The sequence below is a fragment of the Cervus canadensis genome, chromosome 33 (assembly GCF_019320065.1).
Source record: "Cervus canadensis isolate Bull #8, Minnesota chromosome 33, ASM1932006v1, whole genome shotgun sequence".
Taxonomy (NCBI): Eukaryota; Metazoa; Chordata; class Mammalia; order Artiodactyla; family Cervidae; genus Cervus; species Cervus canadensis.
Genome location: NC_057418.1, coordinates 20,953,046 through 20,975,801, shown reverse-complemented (window position 1 = coordinate 20,975,801; position 22,756 = coordinate 20,953,046). Strand labels below are relative to the sequence as shown.

The 22,756-nt window shown below is 41.7% G+C and overlaps 1 protein-coding gene across 1 annotated transcript in view; it reads right to left on the bottom strand.

The window, feature by feature from the left end:
- UST (uronyl 2-sulfotransferase) overlaps positions 1–22,756 on the bottom strand; it is a 303,123-nt gene that overhangs the window by 163,974 nt on the left and 116,393 nt on the right. Inside the window, exon 2 of the mRNA XM_043457263.1 lies at positions 15,742–15,785. Within this exon, the coding sequence (XP_043313198.1) occupies positions 15,742–15,785 (44 nt within the window). The remainder of the gene's footprint in view (positions 1–15,741; positions 15,786–22,756) is intronic.

Genomic DNA, 22,756 nt, shown 5'->3' with positions numbered 1-22,756 from the left:
AGATTTGCAGGACACTGTGTCTATTTATTTCAGATCAGAGATGTGTTTGAGGCCTTGGTGAACAGTTATGTGTTCACCTCAAACATATTCCCTCTTGTTTGATAGATTTTGATCATTTTCCTGTGCTGATGTCTTTGCAGAAAAGAATTGTAATCTGTTTAGTCTTTTCTTCCATCTTCCAAGATCATTCTAGTTGTTACTCTCTGGATGTTCTCCAGCTCAATTATGCTTCTTTCGCTCTTTGCTGACTAAAACTGCATATAATCTTCCAGGTATAGATAAATCATAGCTTGCACATGGCATAGCTACGATCTCTGTTGGAGGATTGCCAACATTTTGATAGCCTCTTCGGGATGCAGTACTATGCTAGGTGGCAGCTGACAGGACACGGGGCCTCGTAGGTACTCCTGTGGTTTAGTGCTAGCCCTCTACACTCACCCTCCCAAAAGACTAGAGTTACCTGCAAACGCAGAGACTTTTCTTAGCATTTCTTCTTCCAGGTTACCAGTAAAGATAAGACAAATCAAATATTGATAAAAAGTGCCTGTTTATACATGCAAATCTCTCTCTCTCTCCCTCCTCCGTTAAAGTAAAAGTGAATTAATTCAGTCCAACACATGTTTCTAAGTGCAAAATACCAAGTCACTAAGGGAACATGATTGTCATAAATAACCAGGAAATTAAAAATATTTCATTAACATGATAAAGAATATCTATCTTCAATGAAATGTCAACTAAAATTATACTTACTAATAAGACATTTGTAGCATTATCATTAAAATTTCAAACAATACAAAAGATGCTTTTATAACCACTATTCATTGATTTGACAAATATTGAGTGCTACTATGTGCCAGGAATTTGCCGACAAAGGTCTGTCTAGTCAAAGCTATGGTTTTTCCAGCAGGCATGTACAGATATGAGAGTTGGATGATAAAGAAGGCTGAGCATGGAAGAACTGATGCTTTCAAACTGCGGTGCTGGAGAAGACTCTTGAGTCACTTGAACTGCAAGGAGATCAAACCAGTCAACCCTAAACGAAATCAATCCTGAGTATTCTTTGGAAGGACTGTTCCTGAAGCTGAAGCCTCTATAGTTTGGCCACCTAATGCAAAGAGCCAACTCACTGGAAAAGACTCTGATGCTGGGAAAGATTGAGGGCAGGAGGAGGAGGGGACGACAGAAGATGAGATGGTTGGATGGCATCAATGACTCGATGGGCATGAGTTTGAGGAGATAGTGAAGGACAGGGAAGCCTGGTGTGCTGCAGTCCATGGGTCACAAAGAGTCAGACATAACTGAGCGACTGAACAACAACAACAACAAAATATGCCAGGTAGATGTTATAAATGTGGGTGACATGATGATAATTAATACCCAGTGTCCCACCATGGACTCTATTATTTAATATTATTCTGGATAATGTTATAAAACCCGAAACAGAATTAGAAAGGAAGAGACAAAATGAATATTGTTCCTCTGTTAGGTGAATCTTTATTAAGAAAAAGAATGGAAAAACTATTAAAATAAAAAGTTCAGATATGTGAGTATATATAATGCACAAAATCAATAATTTTTCAGTATTACATAGTTAATTTAAAATACAGTAAAAAAAATATTCCATTCAAAATAACAACCAATAAAAAGGTAAAATTTCTTGGAATAATCTTTTGTAAGAAATGCAAAAGCTTTTTATGAAACTGAGGAATGTTATAATTAAGAACATTCAGAAAAGAATAACAGCACCAACAAAGTTCTTGCCCAGAAAAAATATGAGAACAATGAGGAGGAAGTTGAAAAGTTGGAAGTCCCAGTTGAGAAACTCTTCGAGATCATAGAACAAAAACACAAAGAAAATAAAAATAGAAAGAACAAAGATAAGAAATATAACCAGTTAGTCCTGGAGGTTCAACATCCAAATAAGAGGAGATCCAGAAAGACAAAAAGAGAGAATGCAGAGGAAAAATCATCAGTGAAAAAAAGTCAAGCAAAGATCCCAGAAAGGAATCAGTTTCCTGATCAAAAGGTCCACTGAGTATTGACAATAGTACCTGAAAACTGACACATACTGGGCACAAAATCAGAAAATTTTAGAATCCTAGGAATGAGAAGTTTCTGTACAGACAGATGAGATTTTCATATGACAGGTGAAGAGTAAGTCTTCTCAACAGTAATACCAGAAGCTAGAACAAGGTGGGAAAGGACCATTAGCATTCAGAGTGGAAATGATTTTGATGCTCCCAGTCCCCTTGCAGCTGAGCAGTTCTGGCCAGCTGACGACTCACAGAAGTAACACGAGTCATTTCCAGGATGAAGGCCTGAGAAGTCTTCACATATTCCCAGCTCCTCTCTCCTCTGCCAGAGTGACATGAAGGTCCAGGTTGAGATGGTATGAGCTGGCTGGATGGCCATAAGATGGAGTGAGCCCTTGAAATGAGCTTCCCTGAGAACCAGTGGGCCCACTGGACTCACAAAGGGTCTTATAAACTTATGTGTGTACCAACTGAGATTTTGCATCACCCTAGCCTGTCCTGGTTAATGCAGATTCCCAATCAGGAATTTTACTCCATCAAACAATTAATCAAGGATAGAATAAAGACATTTTCAGAAACGCAGTATTTCAGAAAATTTCCATCCCATGCACCTTTTCTCAGTAGGCTGAGGAAAGAGAAAGATACACATGGAGAGCAGAATAATGTCCCCCACCTCTGCTGAGGATGTCCAAGTCCCAACCTCCAGAATCTATGAATATGGTTTGTTATATCACACACACACACAAAGGAGAACTTGTGATGGGAAGATTATCCTGGGTTAATCAAATGGACCCAGTTTAATCACGAGGGTCCTCATGAGTGGAAGAGGAAGGGAGGAGAGACAGATGATCTGAAGATGTTATAATGCTGGCTCTCAAGATAGAGAAAGAAGCCACAAGCCAAAGAATGCAGGTGATCTCTAAAAGCTGGAAAGGCAAGGAAATGGATTTCAGAAGAGCCATGGCAGCTCCTTGGTTTTAGCTCAGTGAGACTCATTTCAGACTTCCGACCTCCAGAACTCTAAGGTAATACATTTAAGCCACTAAGATTGTAGTCAAGTTGTCATTGCAGCAAAGGGAAACTAAAACAACACAGGATGCAGAAAATGGGAGCAAACAGGAGAGTGAAGGGACTCCCGAGGCATATCCAAGCAGGAGGCTGAGTGTAACCAGCCCAGTGGGAACAGGTGAGTAGGCCCAGGAGAGACTTCCGCAACTCGACAGTGACAAAAATCTAATGTGTCTGGACGCACTGAGATGATATTTATACAACTAGAGAAGAGTTTGAGGATAAATTGGGGATCATAGGAAAGCATGAAAATGAATGTACAAAACAAGACAATTACTTGTTATAAAGAAAACACAAAGATGAACAGTAATGGAAACCTTATCGTCATGTCTTAGTGGCCGTTTTATTATTTCCTAGTGTCAGCAATAAAAGCAATGGGTACTGCTTTAGCCCAAATAAAATACACCCAGTTCAGAGGACAGGGGATGAGAAGGGTGTTGTGTGGTGGTGGCAGGTGGGCTTTGGTGAATAGAGCTAAATCCTTCAGTTCACAGAAGGATGTCAATGGCAATGCCTAAAGCCAGGGAAAAGCAAGAAGTGACACAAGCAAATTATTCAGAAATATGAAAACTAGCACTAAAGATTCAAAGGAGTCTAAAGTACTTGTTCTCAAGAGCAGAAAATAATGGGGAAGGGTGTAGTCAGGGTTCACTTTTTCACAACAAGCTAACGAGGTATTTGGTGCTTCAAACTCTGCATTATGTATGTGCATAAAGTCACAAGGACTGGCAAACTATTGGCAACAAAAGGTACATAAGACTTTAATATTCTTAATATAATATAAAAACTGGACAGAACTGTGAAAAACTCTTCATTACGGTTTGCCTCTGAGTGGTGTCACTATGGGTGATTATGTTTTCCTGCTACTCTATAATTTTCTGTACTTCCCAAATCAAAACAAAATAGAAGCACGTATAATTTTTAAAACAACAACAAAATAAACTGATCAGATGGTCAAGGAGGAAATAAACAAGCAGAAAGAAATAGGTAACCTATATTGGGAACTGTTAAGATGATTAAGTTACTACAACTTTGAAAACCTCCAGGCCAGTTGTTAACCCTGCCAAAGAATGGTGGCATGGGTTTTCTTAATTTACTAAAGCAATTTCTAGATTAAATATGATTTCCAACAACAATGCAATTTTAAAATTTCATGCTTCATGTTTTTTGTTAAAGGCAGCCCAAACCCAACAGTGTGTTAAGTCTATGATCATAACTGGTGCTGCTTTGGATAAAGTTTGGAGAACATCTTATCAGTGATAACTAGCCCTTGGGGCTTGGAGAGTGGGGTGGGGCAGATGCTAAAAGAACAATTACATAAATCACATATTTTTAAACCCGTGGTTTTACAAAAAAAATTTTAACTAAAAAAAAAGTGGAAGATGTGTTTAATAGTGCTAAACATTTGTTGAAGAAGAAATGGATTCATTATGTTCTTCTTGGGAAAGACAGTATACATTACATGCTCATAAAATTGATAAATTTAGAAATACTATCTCTGAACTTGTATACAGATCTCTGTGGAAGGTAGAAATCCCAAGAGGCCACTAGCTGTGCCAAAACTTCCACGTCGATGCGTTGATGGTTGAGAGCTGGGATGAGTCCAAAGGAAGAGTGAAGCCAGAATACAGGTGACTTCAGGCTAAGATTATGTAAGGCTGATTTTCTTAACCTTCTAAGCTATTGATTACTCATCTCAAACCAAATACCAAAGCATAAAGTTCTTTATAGCTCACACTGAGCTCAGACACCCAGACTTATTCAAAAATATTCAAGTCATTAATTTTCCTATCGTTTGCAGCAATCAACGAAATGAGAGGATAGAAGGGACACCTTCAAGGTCATGCTCATCAGAGTGAAACTGATTCCTAACTCCCTGCCTCATTCTGTCCTGCTAGTTCTCTCTTTCGCTAAACCTAATATATTTATCATGAATCATTAAACACAAACCTATTACCCAGTGCAATTGGTTCTTCCATAAAATGAAAAGCAGCTTCACTTTTGTCGTTTTTTTTAAAAGGACATTGGGTAAAGTCAGGTGTGAACACAGAGAACGATATGGGCTGTAAGAAAAGCTAAATGGCTAGGGGATGGTGGAAGGCCTTGCTTAGAGTGCTGAACTAGCCCAGGGAATAAAAGAAGGGATGACAGGACCTGAAATTTTTTTAAGTTAGGAGATGGCATTTGGTATGCCAACTGACATTTAATTAACTGCTTTCAAAAATCCAAAGAAAATAGGGTTGGGGGTTGGGAGTGAGGCTTACTCTACATTACATCAAAGTGAGCTACCAGAATTTGTGAAAGGCTGTATGAAGGAAAGACCAATCCTGGCAGCTTTCCTGTGTCTGGCATCATGCTGACTGCTTTCCATTTGTCACATTTAAGCCTCACAGTTCAAAGAGGTGGCTATATATTACGACTATTTTCTTTTAGAAATAGAAAACGGAAGTTTAAAGAGGTAAAGTACTTCTTGTAGGATAACTAGTTACACAGCCAGAATTTGAACCGAGGTCCGATGGCAAAATCCATGTTCCTCCTCCTAGTCACCAAGAGTGAATATGAAAGTCAGAATGAGAACTGGCAAGTTGAAATAGTAATGTGTTTTGAACATATGGGGTGGGTACATTGGGTATATTGGGCACGGATGTATTATTTGTCTAATTTTTTGTGTTTGTTTGGAATATTTTATCATATAAGAATGACTCTCTAGATACTTCATTGTTTCTGCCTTAGATAATAATAAAAAGATATAAGCTTCTGAGAGGATGCCAACTTTTCCCTGAAAGAAATCCAGATAATGTGGGTCTTTGACCACATCTGACACCACAGCAGGATAAAATGGGGGTCTCTTCTCAATAGTCGTAGCTTCAGGAACCACGGACATGGAAGCAGGCGTACGAGGCAGGCCCCGCACACAGCCCGGTTTGTGCCAGAGGTGTGTGCTTCCTGCAGACTTCACAGACAGAGGAAAACAAGGTGGATGGCCCTGCCTATATCCTGAAAAAAACAGTTTTGAGGTTTTAGAGAAAGAAACAAGAAGTTGCTTTTCCTCTTGAATCTTAGCTCTACTCTTTCAAGTAAAAATTGACTGTGACCAAATGTACATGAACATCAAGGTCAGCAATCCTGCCCTCAGGGAAAAGGGGAGTTTTGGATGCAGAAACCCTCTCTACGTTGATGGATGCGTGGCCAAGACACCTGCAAGTAACTGTATTCTCAGTATCTTCCGGAAATCACTCATCTACTATGATTACTAGATATGGACTTTCCTTCAGAGGCTCCAAGCAAGGAATGGAAAACATGGTCTTCACTAGAGAACATTAAAACACCTTCTTTCAGCATATACATCTCTAATTTTAAAGGAGATATTGAAAAGGAAAAACCAAACCGAAACAAATATGCAGTCTATCTTCCTAATTGGATTGTTGCTGATGTCCTTTTCAGAGAAAAATATAAAATGTATAAAAAGTATAAAATGATTTTTGAGTATTAAAAAACACAATTTGAACAATAGATATAAATTTCAAATGAAAGAAACTGTGAAGAATATTGGGGATAATAAAATAGCAAAAGACAGAAGAATTATAAAGAAAAAGAAATTACCAAGAAAAGTGAAGCCAGATAGTTAGGGAAAAAGTGAATGTTGAAAAAAATTGGAAAGTGCACTTAAATTATCCCAATGATAGATTTCTAAGGATAGTTTCAATGCTTATTAACCCAAACCAAATAATGGCTAACAGGGTATATAACACAATGCTATCCTGGTAATTGAAGGTATAAAACTCAGTCCATTTGAATTACTTTCTAGGACTGCCATAACAGAGTATCACAAATTGGGTAGCTTAATGCAAAAGAAATTTATTCTCTCACAGTTCAGAGGCCAGAAGTTGGAAATCAAGGTGTCAGCAGGGCTAACTTCTTTTTGAGGGCTCAGAGGGGAATGTGTTCCGTGTCTCTCTCCTGGATTCTGGTGGTTGCCAGCAATCTTTGGTGCTACTTGACTCCAATCTTTGCCTCCATCATCACATGGCCTTCTTCCTGTTGGTCTCTGTCTCTGTGTACAATTTCCTTCTTCTCATAAGGACATCAGGCACATGGGATTTGTTGTTCATTCACTCAGTCATGTCCAACTCTATGCAACCCCATGGACAGCAGCCCACCAGGCTTCCTATCCTTCACTGTCTCCTGGACTTTGCTCAAACTCATGTCCATTGGGTCAAGGATGTCATCCCCAACCATCTCATCTTCTGTCACCCCCTTCTCCTCCTGCCCTCAATCTTTCCCAGCATCAGGGTCTTTTCCAATGAGTTGGCTCTTCACATCAGGTGGCCAAAAGATTGGAGTTTCAGCTTCAGCATCAGTTCCTCCAATGAATATTCAGGGTTGATTTCCTTTAGGATTGACTGGTTTGATCTCCTTGCTGTTCAAGAGTCTTCTCCAGCACCACAGTTCACAGTTCACAGCACCACAGCATCAGTTCTTTGACTCTCAGCTTTCTTTATGGTCCAACTCTCATATCCATACATGATTACTGGAAAAACTATAACCTTAGCTATATGGCCTTTGTCAACAAAGTGATGTCTCAGCTTTTAAATACACTGTCTAGGTTTGTCATAGCTTTTAGGCCCAGTATGATCTCATCTTAATGTTATGGCATCTGCAAAGAGACTATTTCCAAAAAAGACTGAATTCCCAGATTCCTGTGGTTTGGACTACACCATGTCTTTTGAGGGACACAGGTCAATTCGTAATACCATTCAGAACTGAATCTGTCATTCTTCCCTCTTTTCCTACTAGATAACTTTTTTCTACAATACAGTTGTGCCAATGTGGTCTCCATCTCCTTGGTTGTCATTCTTTTACTCCTTCTTGTCAAAGCCAAGCTCCTCAAAGCAATTCATAACTCAATTTTCCACACACCACTCCTCAAATCCCAGTTGCGAGGCCCGTTCCCCCTCACCCTGTCCGTACCAGACTCTTTGACTTGGTTTGTTCTTCCTACTCCATTTTCAGGGCTCCCACTTGGAGGGCAGGTCAGGCAGAACCTCCTGGATTCATCCTTATCATAGCACCTAGCCACCTACTTAATGTATTAGATTGGGTCTGTGTGCTAGCCTGTCTTTCCCACTTGAGTCTAAACTCCTTGAGGTCAGGGACTATGCCTGATGGCCTCAGTACCTAGCACAGAGTCCAGCACAAATCTGGTGCACAGTACACGCCTGAATGAATGAATGGTTGTCTGCACAGGATCATTTAGACTGACGGATACATCCCACAGAAGCATGTTCTCTCATCATCTTCAGTTCCTTGAAATCTTAAGACACAACTAGATTATGTTAATAACATATAATATAGCAGGGGATTATCTTCCGTTTTTATCACATCTTCCTGATTCCCAGCACAAAGTAGTCACTCATTAATTAATTGATACTAAAGGGAAACCCTGATGCTGGGAAAGATTGAAGGCAGGAGGTGAAGGGGGTGACAGAGGATGAGATGGTTGGATGGCATCACTGACTCAATGGACATGGGTTTGCACAAACTCCAGAAGATCGTGAAGGACAAGGAAGCCTGGTGTGTTGCAGTCCATGAGGTCACAAAGAGTCAGACATGACTGCACAACTGAACAACAACAATAAAGGGGAAATTAGGGCTTCCCAGGTGGCATGAGTGGTAAAGAATCTGCCTGCCAATGCAGGAGATGCAAGAGATGTGGGTTTGATCCCTGGGTCAGGAAGATCCCCCAGAGTAGGAAGTGGCAACCCACTCCAGTACTCTTGCCTGGAAGATTCCATGGACAGAGGAGCCTGGTGAGGTACAGTCCATAGGGTCACAAAGAGTTGGACATGACTGAGTGACTGGGCACACGAAGGGAAATTCGCTTCTGGGGGGGTGGGTAAGAAGAACTAACCTTCATTGAGCAATTGTTCATCGCCAGATACTGCTAAGTGCATATAAATGTCACCTCAATTAATACTACCACTTTTCATTCATTTGGAGATTTTACAGCATAACAAATTATAAACACTTTTCTAACAAAGCCATTTAAAAATAGAATCTCAAATACTAAACTAGCTAGCGTATTACTTTACATACAAAAAAAACATATATGCATTATATGTCAGAATACTTTTGTATACAAATGCAGGTGTCAGTAATATATCTTAAGTCTCAATAAACCATCAGGATTCCCTGGAATCCATTTTAGTGTTTTAGGTTTGGGGATTTTTTTTTTTTTTTGAGCAGTTCTAACTACTTGTATGGATTAATATTTCTTGACTGTAATTCTTTCTTAGAGATGTTCCAAAGAAAATATACTTGTTCTTAAAAAAATAAAGAGAATAAAACTCACTCTACCTTGCAATTATCATATAATAGGTCCATATAATGTAATTATAATTAGATAATAATAATATATAGTATGTAATATAATGTAATTACCATATAATAGGATCTGCTGGCCTCTTTTAAAAATTTAAGACCCATTATGGGGTCTCAAATGATTTCTCTCCCTATATCTTGAAACATTTTGCTAGTTCATCATCCTAAAACAATTACCGACCAATTATGCATCAATTATTCCCAAGTATGCTTTAAAAAGACTAAAGTAATAGAAAAAAATGGAAGATGATGGAATAGCTTAGAAATGCACTTAGCTTAGAACTGTTCAGTGATGATTGAAATGTTTTATTCTGTGTTGTTCACTACAGTAGCACTAACTGCACATAGCTACAAAGAATGTGATATGTGACTAAGGCAACTGAAGAAATGAATGTTTATTTTGAATTTTAATTAATTTAAATTGCTATATGAACCTAGGGGCTCCTGTACTGAACAGTGCAGGCTTAGAACGATTCATTAAAGAAAATAACTTGTCACTACTGCACCACTCTTCTTATTTTATTGTGCAGCCCAAAGTGTTGCATCATCTTTACAAAAGGTCTAGCAGAAGACTGGAAACACCATCTTTGTGGTTTGTTTTTAATATTCATTGAATAGAGTGGAGAATTCGGAATGCTTCATTCTCGCCTCTGATGACAAAGAGAAGAAAATCGATGGTTGGAGAGGTTTCCCAGGCATTAGAAAAATCAGAAAAGAATGCTCAGAGTCAGAGCTCAGCACACAAGACCCTGAAGATGCTGATGAAATTCACCTGATCATGAAAGTGAACCCTCAGACCATGAGTCTTCAGATGATGATATCCTACATTAATTCTTTCAAGGCAAAATGTCTATGCGGGAACAACATATTTCTAAGGACAAAAAGAAAATATGGTATTCCCACGCACTTGGTCATCAAGGGTAAGGACTTCATCAAACAGTATTTGGGCTTTCCTGGTGGCTCAGATGGTAAAGAATCTGCCTGCAATGCTGGAGGCCCAGGTTTGATGCCTGGGTCGGGAAGATCCCTTGGAGAAGGGAATAGCAACCCACTCTACTACTCTTGCCTGGAGAATTCCATGGACAGAAGAGCCTGGCGGCTACAGCCCATGGGGTTGCAAAGAGTCAGACATGACTGAGCAACTAACACACATAAGCGATATTTTGCAATAAGAACCTGGACCATCCTGAGGGGAGCTTGGGGGAGAATGGATACAAGTATATGTACGGCGGAGTCCCCTTGCTATTCACCTGAAATTACCACAACATTGTTAATCAACTATACCCCAATACAAAAGAAAAGGCTTAAAAAAACCTAGACCATCCCATTTTGCTAAATGAAAATGGGACAGTCTTTTTTCACCTTTTATAATGTCTGTATACCAAAATTTACTCTATATACAGTATGTAAATGAACAAATGCTGATGGTGAGCATGTATACAAAGGTGACTGGAAGGAAAAAGAAGAGAAATATTCAGTGGATTGATATTTTTAAAAGTTCCATTGGACTCGATAGTAAATGGTGATGACTATTTATTTTTCTGTTATACTGAGAGTTAAAGCTTGTTTATCATATTAGTTAAAAAGCCAGAGAACTTATATATAATAAAAGGGTAAACCTCCAGAAATAAGGTAAAAAAATTAGTCTTTATATTAAATTACTCATCTTGGAATGGTTAAAAGTGTGAACCCTGGAGCTACAGACACAGTTCTGGGCCGGAATCACAAGTTCAATCCTTAGTGCTTCCCTCTGGCAAGTTTTTCAGCCTCCCTAAGATCCAGTTCCCTCATCTGCAAAATAAGGATTAAAGAACTACTCTTCTTCAGAGCTTTTTAAAGATTTTTTTTCTAATGTGGACTATTTAAGTTTTTTCTTGAATTTGTTACAATATTGGTTCTGTTTTATGCTTTGGTTTTGTGGCCACAAGGCTTGTGGAATCTTAGCTCCCAATCAGGGATCAAACCCGCAACCCCTGCATTGGAAGGCGAAGTCTTAACCACTGGACCACCAGGGAAGTCCCTTCTATAGATTTCTTTCTAATTTTTAATATTTTATTTATTTATTTATTCTTGGTTGTGCTGAGTCTCTGTTGCTGTAAGGGCGTTTTCTAGTTGTGGCAAGTGGACGCTACTCTCTAGGTGCAGTATGAGGGCTTCTCATTGCCATGGTTTCGCTTGTTGCAGAGCATGGACTCTAGGACACACAGGCTATGGTAGTTGTGGCACGTGGGCTCAGGAGTTGTGGTTCCGGGCTCCAGAGCACAGACTCAATAGTTGTAGCACACAGCTTTAGTTGCTCCACAGCATGTGGGATCTTCCCAACCCAGAGATCAAACCTGCATCTCCTGCATTGGCAGGTGGAGTCTTTACCACGGAGCCACCAGAGAAGCCTATAAATTTTACAGAGACTAAACTTCCATGCAAAGTGCCTAGCAGAGTGCTTGGCACATAAGAAATGATAGACATCAGTGATGGATAGAGATTTTATTTTTCTTGAGTTGCTTAGATCAGCTCTCCTTATCTATCCGATTTGGGAACCCAACATATGTGAAATAATATCTGTATCCTATATGCCTCCTCCAGAATTTATCATTGCCAGTGCCAGCAGCTCACACCACCTTTGGTGGGGTTGGTGGGGTGGAGGTGGTGGCATTCCCCCAGCCCCAAGCAATTTTTAGACTGAGCAAGCATCACTTCAATGAACTCAAATTTATACAAAAAATAAGGAAATGAGTTTAAAAACCTCCTAAAAATCTCACCATCCGGACTAAACATCTTTATCCTCCCAGGCTTCTCTCTGTGTACACACAGACGTATGCATACATGTTTTAAGATGTGGGATCACACTACACTGTTGTGTCACACCTGTTTTTGTACTCAAAAGTATCTTCCTAGTTCATTCAACAGAAACCTCCATGTTCAGTCTCAGTAGGGCTCTAACCTTAAACCACTAAATTCTGTGTACACACAAAGCGGTCGTAAAAAGCAGTCGACAAAAGAAAACATTAACATCTGCCTTTGAATAATGACACAGATCAAAAACTGGGAGGTTAAAGTGGACTTGAAAAACAAGTAAAAGTCAGAGGCATTTGGTTCTTTTTTATGAAAAAACTGGAGAGAATGAAGCTTTGGGCCCTGGATGATCTGTGTGGCACACACCCCAATTCCTAAATGGTAATTACTTGTGGAATGCGAAACTTGTGGAACTGAACTTGCAATAAAATGAGAACTCGCCTGTAAACCTCAGTCCATTTTCAGGGTTTCAAAATCCTATTTTATCTAGATCACAGCTCTTTCAGTCTTGGCATCAAAAAGTTATTTCTGAGTGCTAAACAAATATGAAAACTGTGGATCTGGACTCAGTCGTGCTTCCTACTGCCAGGCTGGGGGGTTCACTCCAGAGGCCACACATGTGTGAGTCCTTATTCCCTGATACCACCATGTCCCTGAATACACCAGTGGTCTGCAGACTTAAATAATCGAGGCCTCACCTCGGGGGACAATCAAGGGACCCTTATCTGAACTCTGACCTCATCACTTCCGGGGTTCACTTCCACCCTGCCAGAAGTAATAAGCACGGATGAAAAGATGTTAATGTACCAATATTATTTTTACTCATTTTTCTTATTTCAGCTACTGGTTAGAAAGTGAAGAGGGTTTTTGCTACTCCATTCCTAGATAATGAAAATAAACTTATAGTGAAAGAATCTGTATTATATAATCTCTGCTGTATTACCTATAATCTCTGCTAGCTGAAAGAGATCATACTCACAATTTTAAAACTTGAGTGGAGTTTATAAAACTGGATTTATTCTGAAAATGACCTAAAATGGCCTTATATGACCTGCACATCTTGGTTAAGTCTTGGTTGGGAGTGGCAGAAGAGAGAGGGGTGAAGATTAGGTTGTAGGAAGCGGAGAATGCAGAGCCAGAGAAAGCCCTATGGGATCAAGGGGCGAGAGCCCAGCAAATACAGAATCCAGGCACCACCAGACTAGCAAAGAAGTAGGCAAGATGGCCAGCTTGGCAAGAGCAAGGCCCCCAGACAGGCTCAAGGAGTAGTTCCAGGTGAGTCACCAAGGACTGGGCTCCAGAAGGCAAGCTTATGGGAAGTGGGCCTGAGTCTTCTGACCAAGTAAAATCCTGTTTATCAGACCTGGAGCCCAAAGTAATGGCCTGACATGCCACTCACAGCTAATAGACCCCACATGCTGAGTCACCTAGCCCCCTTTCCTGCAGAGCGGAGGGAGTTGAGGGTGGGGAGGGCTCACTTGGCCCAACTTAGGAGAGAAACACAGTTAAGGGGTAAAGAAACCTAGCAGGCTGTCCACACCGTCCTTCCCCACTCCCACTTCTTTTCCCTCTGGGGCAGGTTATGGACCAAAGAAAATATGTTTTCACCACAAGAAAGGTTACAATGGTGAGTCATCATTATTAATTAATAGCCTTTATGCAAGAAGCCATGCCACTCTCTCTAGGCTATTGGCAGTAAAAACAAAATAGAAAGTGTCCAGGGAACCGACTTTCTTGATATTCATGGTTTTAGAGCAATGGATCTCAAATTTTGTCCCCAGACGTGCAGTATTCACCATCGCTCAGGAGCTAGTTAAAGATGCAAATTCTCACGTCCCACCCTCAACCTACTGCATCAGACACTTAGGGGTCTGGGCCTGGCAATCCGTGTTTTAACAAGCCTCCAGGAAATCCTGATGCAAGCTAAAGTTTGAGAATCCTGGCCGAGTGGAAAGAACCTAGGATGGGAGCCAGGAGACCTAATTCAGATTCCAGCTCTGGATCCCGTGGTCCAGTTCAGTGAAAATTAATGAATAGTCAGGATGCGCCTCTCTGTGCATCGAGGCTAAACGCAAGGATGTGAGGATACTGAGATGAGCTAGATGCAGTCCTTTTTCTCAAATGGTGTCTAATCCTCTACATTCCTTTGTTTCTCTAGGGTAGGAACTGCCTTGTCGTTGTTCTTGTTTTGTTTCATATCTGTATTTCTAGTGCCTGCAGCATCACAGGCATTCAGTATATATGCAGTGGACCAAGTGATAAGCCATTCACCACTGTGATAAACATCACTGTACCATTCATCAACAATCTTAATGCTATTCCAGTCTAATTAACATTAGCTACCGTTTATTTAACGCTTATCACATGCTAGGTGCTGAGGGCTTGTCGTATATCAACTTGTTCAATCCTTTTAGATGCCCTTACTGTGGGTCATATTTTTAACCCACTTTGCACATCAAAAAAATTGAGGCTTGACATATCAAGTTATCTGTTCAATGTCATATGCTGATAGCAGTAAAACTCAAGATGAACCCAGAAATACCTTATTCCAAAGCTCGTGGTCTTAAACATGGTAGAGTTCTTCTTCAGATCCCATAAATTCAAAGACCAGTTTTATGGTGCATTTCCCTCCTCTAAGGTGAGTGCTTGATTATTTTCTCACTATGTACTTACAACTGCACTTTGGTGACATCACCTTAAGTGGTCAAAGAGAATCTATATTTTTCTCCTTTTTCGGTAGATTGATATTTGGTTTTCATTGAGGTTAAGAAAGTAGATAGTTGTGGGGAACTACACGTCACTGGATAGTCCTGACCCTTAGACATCATACCAATATTGCTTCTAAGAGCAGACGTGGTTGTGCCAGCCAGGCCAGGCCAGCCTTGAAAGGACACTGGCGGAGAAGGCTGGTTCCAGGGGACTGAACCCTGAGCGGAGTAGCCCGGGAAAGGCAGGCCATGGAGGATGGGGCAGACATGAGTCTGGTCCAAGGCCTAAAGGCACGAGGGGGCTGGGTTGTGGACACCACATCATGGGCCAGCAAGAATACAGAGGCAAAGGAGGCAGCAACCAGGAGAAGCAGCCAGAAGTCTGAACTCGGTCCTGAGGTTCCCCTGCCTGGGATAGCTACAGCTACTGACGAAATAAACATTGCCACCTGCTCCCTCAGGGGACACTCAAGGGACCTTTATCTGGAACCCTGGCCTCATCAATTCTGGGATTCATTTCCATCCTGCTAGAAGTAAGAAACATGGGTGAAAAGATGTTAACATACCAACATTATTTTTACCCATTTTTATATTCTTTGCATGCTTCCTTTTTCTACTCATTGTTAATCAAAGATGAACTTGACGCCCATACCTACTATCGAACAATTCTGGGCCAGGAGGGATGTGGTTGGGGTTGTTGGAGGCTGTAGGTACTGAGAGAAGGAAAAGGTGATTTATAGCATAAGCAAAGATCTTACCTTACTAGGAGGTGGTCCATGGTCATCCAAGTAAGTGGAATTTCCTAGAAAAAAAAAAGAACAAAAAGTTGATGACTTAGTAGTTTTCAATCCCAAATGAATTGAGTGCAAAGTCATGGAAAATAAGTACTTTAGTTACATTTCTATTCAGACAACAGTACCAAAGGAAAATGGGTAATTAATCTCCAATTTGGTGAGATTTTGCTGATACTACCAGGCTTGGTTAATAGCTTCAGCAGCTACAAACATTCTACCAACCATGGTGTGTATGTACACAGACATGGACCATTATTCCCCACCCAATATCTGCTAGGTTTACTTTAGACCAGTGGTTCTCCAGCTTCAACACGCATCAGAATTACCTGCAGAGGCTGCTAACACTGAGACTGCCCGACCCCACCCTCAGAGTTCTGATTCAGTGCCTATGCTAACTCGCTTTAGTCGTGTCCAACTCTTTGTGACCCTATGGGTTGTAGCCTGCCAGGCTCCTCTGTCCACGGGATTTCTCCAGGAGCGGGTTGCCATGCCCTCCTCCAGGCAATCTTCCCAACCGAGGGATCAAACCCACGTCTCTCTTGTCTCCTGCATTAGCAGGTGGGTTCTTTACCACTAGCGCTGCAGTAGCTCTGAGAATCTACATTTCTACCAAGCTCCCAAGTGATGCTGCGGGTCCGGAAACCACACTTGGAGAACCACTGCATTGTTTCTCTACTTTGTCTTGATTATCAACTTCCCTTCATCTTTTCAGTCTAGCTTGCTTCTGAAGCTTGATTTGTCTTCACTAATAGTCACTTAGTGGTATGTGTGTGTTTTCAGAGTGTGTGGTTATTGTTTCCTGAGAGATAAAGACTCAGGGGGGTTCTGATAAGAACTAAAGCTTAATGAGTTCCTTCTGGGTAGCAGGTACTCCACTAAGTGTTTTATAGGTACTCATTCACTTCATTCAAATATCACAGGAGGGTTAGAATGATCCCCATTTATTGAGAAGAGAACAGAGGCCTGGAGAAATCCAATAACTTGCTCACAGTCCCACAGCTGTTAAGCTGCAGAGAGGAAGGGAGACTGGTTTTTCCAGAAGGTGCTCGGCATCTGCTCATCTGAAAAGCCCACCTGGAGTGTTGCTGTCCCCTGCTTTTGCACAGCCTGGGCACCACCAGTGTTACCAGCTGGCACCTTGCTTGATTGTGTAGGGAGCTGGTGATGTGGTGAGTTTAGAAGCAAAGTGAAGTTGACCAGACTTTCTAACAGAGCAAAACATAGGAAACATTCAAAATTCCAGAAGACTTAAAGACGACAGTAGATTACGGAATAAGGTCAATAAAAGGTGCTTTTTTTCAGGAGATGGCAAAAGGAACTTAAAAAGTAGGAATAATAAGGGGAAGCAGAGTTTAAGCTAGGGACAGTTCAAGTGGGGAAATTTATCTAAACGTAATAAATAAGTGGTGTTTGGCTTATAGATTTTCCGCCCCCTTTCTGAGGCATTATCCAACTCCTGTTTCTTCTCAGTCTTCTGATTTACCATCTATGTGATGTGTACAATGACTGTAATCTAACTGGCTGTTTGTATAAGGCAGAAGGACAGTGGGGTCAAATTTTCATGTATATGATACTCACACACAAACACCTGGAATGCTTGTGACTGGGTTACTTTCAGGAAACTTTGAAATGTGAACAGGATTCATAATTTGCTAGATCTTAATTATTGTGCAACACTCCATGGGGAACATACTTGAATAGGAAGTTGATCTATATATACACACCTGACTTAGGAAAGAAGACGTGCAGAAAAGAATACAGAAAAATGGTTGCCTCAGTCTAGCAACATACTCAGAGGGACTCCACCATAAGTGGTCAGGACAGTCACAGAGGGTCTTGCCTGCTCATCATGTAAACGTGTTTTCCCCAGGGGGAATGTGAGGAATCCCAACACGTTCCAGCATCTTCTCCAGGTGTTCATCCCAGGAATCAAAGGGAGCCCAACTGCCAAACGCTTCTAAAATATGGAAAGTCTCCATAAAAACCAAAGTGCCCAGGAACGCCTGAAATGAATGATCTCAATGCCTGACTGCTACCTTGGATTCCAGACATGCATATCCACAGACTCTTTTTTTTTATTTTATTTATTTTTTCTTTTTTTTCCAGTTTTTATTTTTTTTTATTTATTTTTATTAGTTGGAGGCTAATTATTTTACAATATTGTAGTGGTTTTTGCCATACATTCTCCACCGACTCTTTAGCACCTCAGCCTGGATGTCTATAGGCATTTCACACCTCACCGTCCAAACAAAACTTTTTACTAATTAATTAAGTTAATTAATCATTTGTTTATTTGGCTGGGTCAGGTCTCAGTTGTGGTTCGCAGACTCCCTTGCATCGTGTGGGATCTTTTGTTGCGGGGCACAGGCTCTCTAGCAGCGGCACAGGGGCTCAGTAGTTGCAGCGCTTGGGCTTAGACACTCGCCTGCATGTGAGAACCCTGATCAGGGTTAAAACCCAAGTCCCTGCATTGCAAGGTGGATTCTTAACCACTGAATCACCAGGCAAGTCCCAACAGAACTCTTTACTTGCTTCTATTATGTCCCCCAAATCGCTATTTCTCCTGTCTTCTATACCTGGCTACACAACACATTCCTTCCAAAACAGGCTTCAAAGCCTTTGTCAGCTTTGATCCATCTCTTTCCCTTCTCCCATCCATACCAACCCATTTTCAAGCCCTGTTGGCTCCGCTTTCAAAATGTTATTAAAGTCAGACCACTTCTCACCAACCCCTCTGGGCCACCAGAGAGGGACGGGCCTTCTCTTCACTGAATGTCAATTTTCTCCCCTACCACTCAGCAACCAGAGGGATCTTCTAACCTTATTAATCTGGCCATGTTAGCCCTCTGCTTAAAATCTATTTCTCTAAGAACAAAATAATCAATTCCGTACTATGGTCTCTAACCCTACATGACTCAGGCCCTGTCTCCTGCCACACTTGCCACCAGCACAAAGCCTTTTCCCTGCTCCAGGATGCAGGAATCTGTTGACAGCTAGGGACCTTTTGAACTGTCTCCTTCCTCTACCAGAAAAAGCTCTTGTCCACCCCCTTTGCTCAGGCTCAGGTCAAATGTCCCTGTTTTGTCAGCTCATCTTTTTTCCCTCTCTCTCTTCCTCCATCCTTCCCTCCCTCCCTCCCTCATCATAAGACATCACTTCTTCTGCATAAAGAAAGGACCAAGGCTGACCAGGGCTGGCACTGATCCATGGACCTCATTGTTCCCACTGCCAGCGGCCCCCCGAGCTTCCATCTACACCTACGTTCCTGTGCTTTATTAGAACACAGAGGTTCCAAGGGCCATGTACTTGTAACAGAGGTATGGAAAAGGAAATGAAAAGCTACATGAATAAAAAATATCTCTTTAGCTGGAGACAGCAAGTTTTTATCCTCCTAGGGTATAAGTATTATTATTTTTTTGTGTTTAAGGTAGAGCTTTTCATCCTAGGATCTTATGCTTTCAGAGTGCAAAATAAACAAGATTGTCAGAATTTTCAAACCTGAAGTTGGTAACTTGTAGGCTGTGGAGATCAAAGGATGAGTGCTGTTACCAAAACGCGCTTCCCTAAACAGGCTCCCTGGCATCAAAGAGGCTTCTTGCTGCTCTGTCTTAGAGAGGGTTCTATGGAGGGTGTCAAGTGGTGGAAGAGGTAGGGCAGACGCCAGCCCTGGGGCCTCTGAGCTTAGAGCTCACAACACAAATAGAAAAGAAATGGTGAGGAAGGCAGATGAGGGTCTGGGGCCAGGACAGAGGACAAATGCTTACCTGTCACCCACCTCCACTGCCCTGTAAACGCCCACTGTCAATATCCCAGTCTCCAATCCAAGTAATCTTTGGAGTCCTGTAGGGGTGTATCATTTCATTTCTTTCCAGAACTTAACCCACACTTTCAGAGCTCTGATTTCAGCCTCCTTTTTGGGTTTCAAGGCCTTCCTTTGGGGATCAAAGATTACAGTATGTGGTCAAGTTAGGGAAAGAAAGAAAGGTATATACCCCACATGTTTCCACTCCTACCATCAGTCAAACTTTCAGAAGGACCTATCTCCTAACTGCCAAGAAGTCACATGCTCGGGCTGGCATATGGATAAACTTCTTACAGAAAGTCAAGATTGTGGAGTCTGCTCAGGTCGGTGGAGGAAGCAGGTGGCTACTGAGAAGAAGCAACACTTCAGCCCTCTGAACTCTATTTGCTGGTCTAGGTCCATAAAAATGGCTGAGTGCTGAAGAATTGATGCTTTTGAACTGTGGTGTTGGAGAAGACTCTTGAGAATCCCTTGGATAGTAAGGAGGTCAAACCAGTCAATCCTAAAGGAAGTCAACCCTGAATATTCGTTGGAAGGACTGATGTTGAAGCTGAAACTCCAATACTCTGGCTGCTTGATGTGAAGAGCCGACTCGTTGGAAAAGACCCTGTTGCTGGGAAAGACTAAAGGTAAAAGGAGAAGGAGGTGGCAGAGGATGAGATGGTTAGATAGCATCGCTGACCCAATGGACATGAATTTGAGCAAATTCAGGAGATATTCAGTGAAGGACAGGGAAGCCTGGCATGCTGCAGTCCATGGGGTCGCAAAGAGTCGGACGCGACTTAGCAACTGAACAACAACAATCTTGATGTTGGTAGTGGGTTTGTGGCTCTTAAAACTGATTGAGCTATATATCAAAACCACTGACAACAAACTACTGGTGGTTTCACGGTTTTAGAAATGCCCTCACTAGAACAAGTGATCTCAGACTTTTGGACCAGTCAAGTGAGAACACATTCTACACCTCACCCCGAGTACCTAGCTTTTCCTGGTGGAGACGTCCCAGCAAGATTGTTGATATTGTTAATATAAATGAAAGACCATGTGTGTTATGTGCAAAGGTGTTAACTCCAAATACCAAGGAGTTACTGATTGTGCACTTACTAGAACAATGCTATGAAAAACCAGATAGAGTGCACCTAGATGAGCAGGTTAAGTCACACTTTCATAATAGAGAATATCTCCAAAAAGTGCCATTCCACTCTGAATAAACTGCTTTACCTCCTCAAAGTTTTCCATATACGCATCTATAGAAACAAAACAAGCTTACAGTTCACTGTAAGGAGTACATGAGGGTAGTCTCATTCTATGAAAATGCCTAGAACAAAACTTGTACATACTAAGCACCTAGTAAGCTGCAGCAATACAAGCTGTACTGAGTACCAGCACCAGTGCAAGACACCTCGCTGCCTCTCCATCCTCCCACTTAGTAGTCTTCAACCCCCAGCGCACATTCCACTGCAATAATTTTTAAGGAATATTGATGCCAGGCACCATCCTCAACTATTCCAATTTAATTATTTGGGGACAAGTCATTTGGCAATTGGTATTTTCAAGTTCTCCAGATAATTCTAATATCTGGGCTAGGATTGAGAATCACTGAGCTACAAAACAGAGATGAGAGTTCCTCATTCAGGCTGAATCTCATTTTCAGAAATAAAAGATCGATGATCTTATTCAGGGAGATCTTAATCATGAGTCCCCTCTATCATTTCTGGGGAGAGATTCTACAACATGCACGCATGCTCAGTCGCTCAGTTGTGTCCGACTCTTTGCGACCCCATGGACTGTAGCCCACCAGGCTTCACTATCCATGGAATTCTCCCAGTAAGAACAGTGGAGTGGCTTGGCATTTCCTTCTTCAGGGGATCTTTCTGACCCAGGGATTGAACCTGAGTCTCCTGCATTGGCAGGTGGATTCTTTACCACTGAACCACCTGGGAAGCCCCACACAACATGAATTTCATGCCAAAGGAGAACCCAGAGGGAAGGCAGATGATCACAGGAGGGCTGACCAGGGAGTTCCAGTTAGCACCAGCTCCAAGGGGCCAGGTGGGCTCATGGGCTGCCTGGAAGTCGGCTGGCACATGGCACCTCTGGGCACAGAGATTACCCTTTAAACCACATGGGTTGCCCCCAGACCTTTCTGGGACTCCACAAATCTTCTGAAGAATAATCTTCTGAGCTTATACTTTCAGAACATATTTGTTCCTGCACAGATATGTTCCTATTCACCTGTATCATTCTGCTGACCCTCCTATTTCACAGTAGAAAGGGAGATAAAGGCATAATCCTCCTTCTGCCCAGAGCAACCCCAGACTGCACTTGACTTAAACCAACAGGGGCCGTTCCATCAGTCCTAGAGATACTGATGCTTGATCCGTACACAGGCTTTAAGGGCCCACAAAGATCTGGAAGGAAAATGCCTCTGGAAAATCTGAAGCAAAGACACTCATCCCATTGAGGCTACCTGTCTTTCCAGGCTGGGGTCCTGGAGTTGGAGCGGAGGTGAGGGGACCTGGCTGACACAGAAGAGCTCCCTGCCACATCCACGTGAACCCAAAAGAGACCAACACAGCCAGACAGAGAAACTGCCAGAAGCACCAACACTGAAGGACTATTGAACAGAATTGTCACTGTGCCCTCTGCTTTAAATAGCAACAGTCGCTCCTATGTAAGAGGGAGAATGGAAAGGAGCCCCAGGGGAATTGTTTAATACATTCAGGAAGACACTGCTCATAGAAGCGACTGTCACTGGTAACAGGAACGGAAGCCCAGGGATGGCCGAGGAAGTCCTGCAGGCGCCAGAACAAAGAGACCTGGGTTCAAATGGCAAGTCTTACCCCTTACTGACAGAGTTACCTTGGAAATAACACTCAATTCCCCTGAGGATTAATGTCCCTATTTGCAACTAAGGACAGAATAGCACCTAAGTAATAGGGTTTTTATGATAGAGAAACAAGATGTGTATAAAGCATTAAGCATAGCACCTGCCTGGCACATAGTAAGTGCTCAGTGAATGGAAGCCACTTCCTTATCTTATATCAACCAATTGTATCATTCATATTCAAGCTTATAATATTACTTATTATTGACAAAAGCAAAAAGAATCCTCGGCCAAGGGAGTAGTTTATTCCTATCAAGAACGAACATTATTATAAAACGTGTGCTCAGTTG